Consider the following 12,307-nt stretch of genomic DNA (forward strand, 5'->3'; position numbering starts at 1 on the left):
AAAATATTTTAAGAGTTCATCACTGCAGGTTTTGAAGTAAGTTTTCAGTAATAATGAATCATATTTATTGTCAAAAGTCCTGTGGTCAAGTGGCTATATTACAGAGTGATTCAACCCTCCCAAAAATGAATTTCACAAGGTGTCTTATAGCTGTATTCAGTATTAGTACAGACTTTGATAGAAACTGTTTTTCTTCTCCAAAAGATCCATAGCGGTGCATTTTAACTCTTGTAGCATTATTTTTACCTATTTTTTTTTCTGTGTGAATAATAGTAGTTGATAATACAGTGAATCACGTTATTTTAGAAAGAAATGTGGCAACCACGAATGCTATGAAATGCCACTAATCATTTGTGTTTCCCTTTCATAGATGGAAAATAAGTAATTTTAGAATTTAGTCATAAGAATTCTCATTTTACTTGGCCTGAAGAGGAGTATTTTCATGCCTCTTGTTCAAAAGAAAGTCACAATAACTACCACCAAATTGCTGAAAGATTTGAGTCTACATTTCCGAAATATTGGCCAGAAAGCCTCCTCAGATGCTTGAAGCTCTGCAACTGCTCATGACCGCAAGCGTTACCATTCTGGGTTGGCTGAGCATCTAGGGACTCATTTCATGCCTACACCTGTCTGGGAGGGGATTACAGGCTTCAGGAAGAAATTCAGTATTCATGAGCCTAGAGATAAAATGAAGCTGTAGAGAGTGTGTAGGAAATATTTACCAGGAAAGTGAGAACGGGATGGAGTTCTCAGTGCTGCTCTAAGCAATGCTTTGCATTTTACTTTAAATGGAGAAAATGCAGAAATAGCACTGTAAATAAAGATCATCATACAAACTCAGAAAGAGCTTTGGGGTCTAAGGTGCTACTACATGGTAGTGAGTAGATGTAGCCAGAAACCTCAAGAGTAGGTTTGTTATTTTTACATCTAGAGCCAAGTGCATAACACTGCACCAGCATCTACCTGTGATTTGTTGGGATAGGGTAATTTGCTTCCCCTGCAGTTGAATCCACCTTACCCTGCTTTTATTTGCTTGGTCCTTGTTGCCCCAGTTAATTAGCTTTCTCCCGTTCCTTTGTTCAGATTCCCTTGGCCCAGTCTCTTGAATAATTGACAAAACAGAACAGAGGCTATGGTTGCTATGTGGTACTAGCTGTGGCTTGGTTTTATTTAATAACACTGTGTTACTCTGTGAAACAAATTGTGACTAATTGCTTCTCCTCTGCCAGTCTGTGAAAAGGCCAGCATCACAGTACACCAAGTCAGAGCTCCCCACTGGATTTCTGTAAGCTTATAAAAAGAACATTTTTGAATGAGGTCTGACTGGTAGGGCAAGGAAAAGTTTTGGTGAAAGAAATGTGCCCATCATTGACTCCAGTGTTGAAGTTCACAATTTTTACCTCAGGTGTAATGTACATAAACAGTTTTGACCCTGTAGATCTTGTAAAAAAACTCCTCCTTTTTGTCTTTCTCAGCAAACAAAAACTGCATTCATATAAGATTGTCTAATTTCTGTTATTGTGTTTATATGTGTGGGTTTGAATTTTATTTTAATCAATGAACAGAATTTCTCCCTTTCTTTCTTGCTTCCTTAGTGCTAAAAAGCACACAGTGGCTTTTTAATATTTAATAGATGAGATTGTTTTACAGGTTTTAGTTTAAAGGTAACCATAGCACAAACACATCCATTATTAACTGCAGAACGGCAGTGTAGCTTCTTGGGAACCCTCTGTAGTTTAATATGAGAACCCCTGTCAGCAGAAAACAGCGCTGATATTGTTGTTAAGTGTGACAGACTGGCAAATGCAATGGGCACCACGCTGGAACAATGCAAGCTGCTTATATCAATGGGAGAGGCGATGCTTAAAAGCGAGACGAAGGCGGACAGCGAGAGGCTGTCAAGGAAGGTTCGATTCCGCGTTGCGTCCTCGCACAGCGGGAGGGTGCTGAAGGAGGTGTACGCCGATGGGGAGGCTGCCGGCTCCTTGGACTCGGAGTATACCAGTAGCTCGGAGACTGACCAAACCAGCCGGCTGAGCGAAGTGGATGGGCAGCAGAACGGACACGTAGGGTCCGAGTGCGACGAAAATGAGAATGAGCAGGATGACCTGCTCATTTTAGTCAGAGCCGCTAAAGAGAGGGGGTTTGGTACAAAGCGAGTCAACATCCTCAGCAAAAACGGCACAGTCAGGGGCGTCAAGCATAAAGTCAGCGCTGGTCAAGCCCTCTTTGACAATTTGGCAAAAGTATTTCAGGTAGGTGATGCGGTCCTGCTGGCTGCAAGCCCCGTGTCTGTCCTTTTTAAGTCCCCACGTTTTTCTTTCCCTTTGTCCAAACCTCTCTTGTTTATGGTTTCTGAAACTCTGAATTCGATTCTGCCTCATTCCCACTGCTGTCCTCTTGCTGTTCTTGCGTACTCTTGCTGGTATACACCAGCTCCGCGCTCCAAATTGACTGTGAAATTTTGCTTTCAAAATCGACCTAAAGTTTGCTGACTAGAAATGTGTATGTTGTACTTCCCATGTATGGACCAGGAAACAAATGTAACAGAGGAATGAACTGGGGCTTTACTAGAGATCTGTGCAGATCCACTGTACAGGGACGTGTCAAGTTCCCACTCCTATTAGTTCTAATGAGTTTACGATGTTATCTACAGGTAAATATGTATACTTGTAAATTCCATTGTGTTTAATCTGCGAAGTAGATCAAATTAGATGCAGGATGGCAGCAATGACGGTTTTCCCACATGAAAATTTCAGAGGAATGAAATCTTAGTCAGAAGTCTCTTTTATTTATGTCTGTTTTCCATTTATTTTGTAGAAGGAGCAAAATATCTGTATTTGAAACAGTATATGTCACAGGCATAGGCAGAGAAGTACAGGTCTCAGAAAAATCAAGGCAAAAGTTAATAAAAATTTAGCTCATATATATAATTTATCTATAAGTGCTATTCAAATCTTTAAATCATTAATATTCAAATAAAAGAGTAACAGGTATGCAACCAAACCCTTTCTAAAGGTTGTTATAGTCCAGAATTATTATGGTCACTTAATTTAACCTACAATTGGCTTCAGAGCATTGTTTTAAAATAATTTATGCATTTTTAAAGCATGGGGAATTTGATATTAGTAATAACTGTTGTTGTGTATTGAAATTAAATCTTCTAAAAGTTCTTCCTTGCTTTGAAGTTAAGCAATTTCATAACATGTTTATAAATGGCTATAGATTAACATTCTCTTGATTCTGAATATGAACGTATCCTCTATGTTGCACCGAAATTATAACAGTCTTTTTTGTCAGTATCAGTGTTCCTGTGGAAGATGCATATTTCAGAGACGAATTATCTGTTCATTTTTGTTCTTTAAATCACCTACCACTCAAGTAGTTTGCTTTCTTTCAAGTCACTCACTGAGGAGTTTGTCCTTGATTCCCTACTGTGATAAAATTTGTAACAAAATCATTTTCTCTAACTAGTTATGAGTTAGGAAGCGGTAACTGGGGCATGTCTGAATTCTTCTCCAACCTTTATTCCAAATATTGCTCCATGTTGTTTCACTGCATGGAGTAAACCATTTCAACTCTCTAGCCTCGTTCCCTCCTAAAAGCTTCCTTCCACTGCATCAGTGACACCAAGGTGGGAAATTTGAACCAGCTAAATTAATGGACCCATCTGAAGACATATGTACCTTAATTAGTGGCCTTGTCATCTTGCTGTTTCTATCTCCAGTTTTAGACTGGATGTTCTTCAGGAAAGGTTTATGGACTGAAAGCAATGTACTTTGACTGCAGTGAAGTTTCTTTTATTCCTAGTGGAGTTACAGCTAGAATTAGCATTATTACTATGAGGTGTTTTGCAAGAAGAAAGGATATCTTGAGAGGAGGTATAGCTGACAACTTCAGAAAATGATATATAGCCAGGTCTACCACAGAAGTCCATAATTAAAACCTGTAAAATAATTAATGGTTTAAAAATGGTAAGGAACTTGTATTTTACAGCAGAAGAAAGTGGAAAAAGTAAATTATCAGGTGAAAACAAACTTTAAAGTTTTTCATACACCACATAATTAAATTTAAGCACTCTCTGCTAAAAGGAAAGTAAAGGCCAAAAGAATAGGCAGGTTTTGAAAATGGATGAAGAGAATACATGGAGAACTGAGCAACTTCTACTTAGGGAGGTCTAGATGACTGATTTCCGGAAATAACTGTGTATTCTTACCTTAAGCATCTACTGAATCAAAGACATATATTCAATAATACAGAGATGTCATGATTTGGGGTTTCTACACAAACAAGTTCCAGTTTCCCCAGAGATAAAGTTTGAAGTCTAGAGAAGAAGAATGATCATTTGTATATCTTTTATGTCATACTGTGAACCAATTTTCTGTGCCACATGGTGAGACTGATTAGGAACTGCTTGATCCTGATGTGAAATATGATTGAAATCTGTCCAATTACAAATGAAGTAATGACCTTGAGGGTAAGACTGGAGGACAATTTCCAGTTTTCAGTAAGTATGTTTTAAACAATAAATTGCACAGTAATACCACTTAGAGCACAACAGGACTTCTGCATTCAAAGATACAGTAAGACAGAAATACGTCTCTATTTGAAGCTATAACTCAAAATCCTTGATCTGGGCACTTCCATAAGTTCCCCCCTTGATTATTGGTTGAGTCACCATCCCTGGCGGCATTTAAGAGACGTGTAGATGTGGTACTTAGGGATATGGTTTAGTGGTGGACTTGGCAGTGTTAGCTTAATGCTTGGACTTGATGATCTTAAAGGTTTTTTCCAACCTAAATTATTCTATGATTCTATGGGAGGTCATCTGCAGTTCCAGGTTTTGCTTCTCTTAGGTAAGCAACAGCAGATGTATAACAACAGTTCAGATGTATACGAAGACATTTATCACTGAGGAGAGCCCGTCTCTGCCCCTTTGATGATTCAGCAGTAGTTGACCTCATTATACACTGCTCAGAGTCAGTGTCAAAGCAGGCAATTGTAATCTCAGAGTACGCACATTAACTCTTGACAATTGTAAATCCTGAGCAGTGTCAGTATTCTGAATCTTCAGACTATATCTGCAAACACCTCTACTATCCTATTACCCTAAATCCTCAGATGCTCCCTATGGTAGAGGAGAGAACCTTTAAAATAAACTACTTTGCTCAGATATTCTAGGGATAAATAGGGATTCATTAACTGGGCTTCATTATGTCATGCACTCAAGACGTTTGATGTTGTCTGTTCAGATACCTGTGCTAAGAGCACTCATGTACTTTAACATTCCATGGAATATTTGTTTTTTTGAATATTTTTTCCACATTTTCTAACTACAGTCTTTCTACATAATTGGTTTAGACAGTTACTTCCTACAGCAGACTCATCTGAAAAAAAAATCACACCTTCTGGACTTTTGGGGAATTTTAAGAGAGTAATGCAGGAAGTATTTCTAGATGAAAGGTGCTTTTGGTGGTTGTTGTTAGGATACAAGCCTAGCCTGAGAATGTGTATCTTCTGCCAAGCAGATGTGTATCCCCTGCTACATCTTCGCACATCCATGCACTGAGTATTTCCATCACCAGCACAACAGCACAACCAGCAACTTCCTGTTTCCATGGTTGCTTGAGAAGAGAAGCTAGGTCCCTCGCATTAGTCTGTCTGATGGCTGTCTGTGTCCCTGGGTATGAGCTGCCACAGCTCTGTGACAGTAAAATGTCTCCCATCAGGTTGGCCCTGCATGGCTGGCGAAGCTGCTGTGAGCCCACTCAGAGAAGGGGTGGTATGGCCATGGGGATGGGGTGAGACAGAGCAGGACATGTCTGGGGATTCTCTCAGCTTCATGGCAGGGCATCTTGGGGGCAGAAAGGTGGGGAAGAGACCAGCCCTACTGATGCTTCAGGGGATCGTGGTTTCCATGGCAGCCCCTCGGGGGACTGCCACAAAGAGAGCATGACAGAGCAACCACATCCTGGGTCACCTGCACCTGACCTGGGAGTCCTATGGGGCTGGCACTATAGCAGTCAAACAGTCAGGGACATTTTATGCATGAGAAACATGCACTACTGAAAAGCCTGAATAACAAGGAGGATCTGGAGCTCCTGGTCTCCCTGTTCGGGCACCTCCTCGGTATAAGTGAGGTTATCTCCTGCTTGAAACACTAAAACTGGAGGTGTTGGCAGCTCTGGAGCTGGGGACGTGACCTGCTAGTTGCATCAGGAACAGAAGCCCCTTCTCTGTGTATCCAAAGTAATTGTGGTCTTATTTCAGTACATGACTAAAATTTTTGTTTTTTCAGAATACTGTTGAAATGTGAATGAATATGAATATTTCCTATATTTTCCCATACAAAGTAGCAGAGAAAAGGTTCTGGTTTCCTTGAAATAAATGTAATCCTCTTCATGACCAATTTTTATGACTAGGCCATCCCTGTGATGGCTTTCAGGTGACACGGAGCAAAAATCCTTGGGTTGTTTGGTATATTACTGAGCAGTGCAATGATCATTAGATACCAGACCAGGCTTCCATCCCAATGTGCAATGGGATGGAGCTCAGCCAAAGGTTTTACACAGGTGTCCCCTCATTTCCACCATTTCAGCATGGTTCCTTTCCTCCATTTCCATACTTACATACTCCTCTGGACTTCCAGCCTCCTCTGCAAGGTCACCTTCTGCTAAATTAGCTACAGATCTCATTCTCAGGCAGGGCCTGCTGATGTCTGTTGAGAAAGGGGTGCATCAAGAAGAGTGTGGCCAGCAGGACAAGGGAGGTTCTCCTTCCCCTCTACACTGCCCTAGTGAGGCCTCATCTAGAGTACTGTGTCCAGTTCTGGGCTCCCCACTTCAAAAAAGATGAGGAGCTACTGGAGAGAGTCCAGCGGAGGGCTACGAGGATGGTGAGGGGACTGGAGCATCTCCCCTACGAGGAGAGGTTGAGGGAACTGGGCTTGTTCAGCCTGAAGAAGAGAAGGCTGTGAGGGGGCCTAATAAATGCTTACAAATATCTGAAGGGTGGGTGTCAGGAGGATGGGGCCAAGCTCTTTTCAGTGGTGCCCAGTGACAGGACAAGGGGCAATGGGCACAAACTGAAGCACAGGAAGTTCCGTCTGAACATGAGGAAGAACTTCTTCCCTCTGAGGGTGACGGAGCACTGGAACAGGCTGCCCAGGGAGGTTGTGGAGTCTCCTTCTCTGGAGATATTCAAGACCCTCCTGGACAAGGTCCTGTGCAGCCTGCTGTAGGTGATCCTGCTTCGGCAGGAGGGTTGGATTAGATGACCCACAGAGGTCCCTTCCAACCCCTACTATTCTGTGATTCTGTGATTCTGTGACCTGGTTAACAAACCTGATTAATGCCTTTGTGAACATTGCATCAGAGCGGATACGGGTGAAGGGGCAGACATAATGTAAGTGGTGTTTATGATATTTTCCAGCACGGTATCTCAGGTATAGGTAACGTTTAAGGTTGCAAAGTGCAAGTCAATATTCAGCCTGATAGAGAATGAGATTCCTGCTGTTTAGAGAGAGAGAGGTGGGAAAGAGTCAAGAATCAGGTGCAAGTTTGTTAAGAGAAGGAGAGCTTCCGGGATGGTTAGGTTCACTTTCATGTTTCTTTACTTGTAGGTGACCTGGAAAAGTGAATACACAGCAGGACAGGCAGAGCTTACAAACCAGTAGGCCTAGCTAATACCATAGTGAAAGTAAAATGAAAGAAAGCAGCAAAACCACCTGTCTTCCAAAGAAGGCTGTTCAGGAAAATTTCTGTTGCAATAGTACAAGCGAAGTTTTTAGTTTGGATGGCACGTTTTATATCACTTCAGCCCCTGGAGCATACATCACTACAATCCCCATAACTCTCTGGAGAAGAAAGAGAGGCCTGCACTTTCACTGGAGAGGTCATGATGTTGTCTTCCTCACTTCTTTGGCAGATGATCAGTGCTGACACTCCAGCATCATTGGACTCTTTGAACTCAAAGACCTCTGCTAGGACTGGAGGAAGACTGCAAAATTTTTCCTGAACTTTCCCTTCATATTCTCATCCATACACACTACCCCTTGACTCCCAAATGGGCATAGCTTTCAAAAGGAAAAGATGTGCTGGATTGCTTGTACTTACTAGTAACGATGTTAGGGAAACCTGTTGATAACCTAAAGCTGTAGCATTTGCTGTAGTAACGCCACTTAGATGGATGGAGATAAATCCCAGTGAGCTGCAGGTACCTCCTCCGAGGTATGAAGTTCCAGTGTATGTTCCTAGCGTTCGCAAGTCTGGAAAACTAATTATTGAATAGATTCACACTGAAATCCACTGAAGAGTAGGAAAAATTGTAATGACACAGAGCATCAAATGATTATAAAAAGTAGGTTTCTGTTTGTTACAGAAAGTTCAGTGTTAGAAGGACAGCTGGATCACCCCAGGAATGAACACGGTGCCTGTTCACCACTTCCTTTGTACCTTCCTAAGTGCTTTGATCTGTGACCACAGTGCATGGGACAGTGATTCAGCTGATTCAGTGACAGTTGAAACAGGTAGTTTCCAGAGCTGGTGCCTGAATAGCCACACTGATTCAAAAAGGAAGACATTCCGGTCTGTGTGCTTTTAACTGGAGCCTGGGGTTGGTCAGTACTTAGGATATTGGTATTTATTGTTCTCATGTTTTCCCATAAATCAGCTGTAAAGCACCGAGCTCAGACAAGTCTATTCTTAGACTGTTCATGATATTTTAGGGTTTGCTGCTCTTGGACTTGAAATGCATATTTGACATAGACTTGAAATGATCAGTAATTAGACTGTAAACTATCTAAACCTCTGAAAGTGATATACAAGCTTTGAGTTCAAAAAACTTAGCTGTCTCATTTTTTAAAAATGTAGGTAAGGGATGTCTTGATGTTTCAATACACACAGCATTGAGAAGCTTAGCAACAAACCCATGGTTACATTTATCACTTCTTCAAGATTGAATCAATAACTGAAGAAAAAAAAATGCTAGGCTTTTATGCTGACAGTCTGATCAGCATGTATTGGACATCTGTCCAACCTTCCAGAGCACTGTGTGGCCTCAAAATGACCCTTGTTCTGATGAGTCTTGATCTTTGTAAAGCATCCATAAATGAAGACACCGTTCCTGAGTCAGGTACACTGTATGGGGCTAAGCAGAGGCAAGCCCTGGGACAATAAACAGTGCTGTTCTGTGTTTACATGTGTTTCTGCTTCAGAGGATGTAATAAGCATCTACTTCGACCTGCTTCTTGAATCACACCTACATCTGCAGGTAAGTGAAAACTGTTATGACACTGATTTAATATTTCCCCACTGGTTGCAATATTTTTATCTGCTTAGCATAGGTAGAAATGACTACATAAAATGCAAGACAGTGGAGAAATAGCTTTTACGCATTTTGCAGTCAGACATTAGTGGCATGAGCAGTGCAGTTTTGAACCTTGACAGGGTAATCTGTGCACACCAGCCTTCCCTGCCTTTCCTGCAGAGCCTTCTTCTCTGTCTGAGACAGAGACAGAACTGGTACGCATCCTAGCAGGGGTCTGTGAAACACACTGGAGTCTCGAGTACAACTAAACTCTGGTAGAATCAGGATGGAACCAGCGGTGAGGAAAAGATCATTTTGCACTTCTTTAGCATCTTGTCTGTTCTGCTGATAGAAAACAGCTTCTAACAACTGACTGGTACTGAACAGAGTTGTCTCAGGCTTACCCCAGCTAGGGTATAACCTGTGGTCCAAGCAGATTGTGCAGCCTGTAGCAAAAAGCAGAGCTGCTGCCCTGGGCTGTGAGGGAGAGCATAATTAAATTGTTCCCTCTGTGAAGTCTATGCCATGTAGTTACTTTCCCGAGCAGAATGATTTATTAATAAGCCTCATTCCCTGGCCTTCTCTTTTACATGACAAAGGGTACAGCAAAGAAGCTACTCTTATACTACAGCGAATATATGTATGCAGAGTATGCATATGCAGTACTAGAGTGAATGAAGATTTTGGGTATAGATTCAAAAAGCCCATAGGCTTCTGAAGAACTTAGACATCAAATTCCAGAACTGTGATCCTCCAAACCTCTTTTTGGTGCCACCTTGTCTCCAAGACAGAAAAAGCCTTTTATTAATGAATATTTGACGAATGATCTGCCTTGGCCATGTGCCTCAGCATCTCAGTATTGACAAGACACGACAGTTGCCTCCTACTCATGTCCTATGGGAACCACAAAATAGGCGTTCCTTTGCCTGTCTCACCTGCAGGACTTGACGCAGTAGGTGTCCTCTGAGCATGCCTAGTGGATCAGATCCTACACAAACTGTACATAAGCAGATGCTGCTTTGTTACAAATCGTGTCTGCAGGAGGCAGTGATGGGAGTTGTACTTTGAATTAGTCAGTCACAAGACAGCATGAATAAGTTGCTGGAGCAGGAGCGGAACACAGGCTTGCTTAGTCTCAATTTGCCATCCCAAATACTGTGGTTCATTGTCGTGCTTGACTTCTTTCTCACCCTTAAGCATTATAGTGATGGCATTGCTTCACCATGGAGGTATCCTAGAAAAGCTCGTAGCCTGTGACTTGCTTGTGAGGGACAAGAGGTAGAGAGGAGACTGAATATGGATAGCCAAGACATGAGATATTGCAAATAACCATGTTCTGCCACCTTGTTTCATGCTTTCTTTTTAATTCTAAAAATCAATTTGCTTTCTGCTTGAAAGAAAGAACCAGTGTACTTGCTCTCGGGCAATGAAAGTGAATGCCAAATGGAAGTCGATGCCTCCTGGTTATACTAAGTGGAATTCCTAAATCATGTTGGCCTCAGGAAATTCTCTGAGCTGAAAGTAGTGATAAAATGAGAGAATACCAGGAGGAAATAACATATATTCTTGCCATCCTCTTACTTTTAATTATCTGCCTGGCAGATGACCTGGGATACTCAACGAACACTGGGTCCCAGTCCATGCACTGCTCTGGGGCCCTTACATAATGTTCCTTTGTGGAACTGCTCCGTAAGGTGCTCAGCCTTTGAATTAACATGGAAAATGCTTCAGCTTACTTCAAACTGACTTGGAAAAAAGTGATGTTACGTAAACAGCCTATCAAAAAAAAATCTTAGAATGCTAGCACAGAAATTTTTTCTACATATTCTAAGAATAGGAAATAATTTTTTTCCCCCCTGAATTGGCCTCTTACAACAGAGATGATAAAGATGAACTGACTAGGCTTAATTGTTAATCAGTAGCAATTACTTTTCACCTTTTTTAGTTGTGGAGCTCAACTCAGCAACTCAGCAGAACAATTAGAAGAAAAGGTACTTTGCAGTATTCTGAAACTAGGACTACAAAGAAAAGTTGGGGCTATTCTCTTTTCTTTTACTTGGTACAACAGGCTGCCTGGTAGCTCATTTGCTGTATCCTCTTGCCTCTGAGTATCTGCATGCCTTGGACACAGTAAACACTTATTTTTTGGAAAACATAAAGCTGAAATAAATTGCCTACAAATGTAAACTGTCCTATATGCTTAATTAGTAGCATAATTCTTGGTCGCTGACCCCTAATTTTTCTGTTTAAATGAATTACTCTCCAACCAAATATTGAAGGGTCTTCATTGCACCTGAGTGTCTTAGGTGAGGTATGTTTTAGTTAAATTTAGCAACACGGAAGCAAGTAATCTGTTACACTGGGCCAGTTTGTTACCAGATTATACAGCTGTGCAGTTGTGCAATTGCAAAAATATGGTAATAATGAGGATGAAACACAGCTCCTTTGTTTAAAAAAAAAAGGTCACAAGAGTGAGGAATTATCTTTACCTTAGTGGTATGATTGTCCAGGCATATGCTAATGCTTTTCATTTCATGCCATGGAAGGCATTAGCAAAAATACTTTCTAATAAGCTGATTACATTACAATTCCATTTAGTTTACAGACCTCAGAACTGTTTCAGTTCCGAACAAGGATTTGCAAATACTTACACTAGTATTTTCAAACATAAGCTAGACAAATATAAATGTACACATGCCGTACAGATACAGTGTTACAGCAGCCCAGGAAAACTGCTTTTTAGCAGTTGACCAAAACCACGTTTCAGGAGTCACCTGCTACCAATTAAATCGGTGTGTAGTTGTCAATGAGGACTATTTCCTTCCCTAAGAGAGAAGAAATTAAGGCATGCTTTATTTGCAAACAACGCTTGCTAGACTGCACTGGTCTGTCAGCAGCCTGTTCTGACATTTTTCTATTACTATTGGCAGTTTATTACACACTACACCAACACAAGCTACATACTGCATCCAGTTCTGGGCTCCCCAGCTCAAGAAAGATG

General features: G+C 41.3%; 1 protein-coding gene across 2 annotated transcripts in view; it reads left to right on the plus strand.

Moving 5' to 3' along the window:
* Positions 1-1,844: 1,844 nt before the first annotated feature.
* Positions 1,845-12,307, plus strand: part of GRXCR1 (glutaredoxin and cysteine rich domain containing 1) — a 39,684-nt gene continuing 29,221 nt past the window's right edge. Inside the window, exons 1-2 of one of the 2 annotated variants that reach the window (XM_009935491.1) lie at positions 1,860-2,255; positions 11,650-11,652. In XM_009935491.1, the coding sequence (XP_009933793.1) occupies positions 1,860-2,255; positions 11,650-11,652 (399 nt within the window). Of the gene's footprint in view, positions 2,256-11,649; positions 11,653-12,307 lie in introns of both variants that reach the window. The other variant, XM_075422171.1, reaches the window with a different exon arrangement.

This window comes from Opisthocomus hoazin, chromosome 5 (genome assembly GCF_030867145.1).
Source record: "Opisthocomus hoazin isolate bOpiHoa1 chromosome 5, bOpiHoa1.hap1, whole genome shotgun sequence".
NCBI classification, from domain to species: domain Eukaryota; kingdom Metazoa; phylum Chordata; class Aves; order Opisthocomiformes; family Opisthocomidae; genus Opisthocomus; species Opisthocomus hoazin.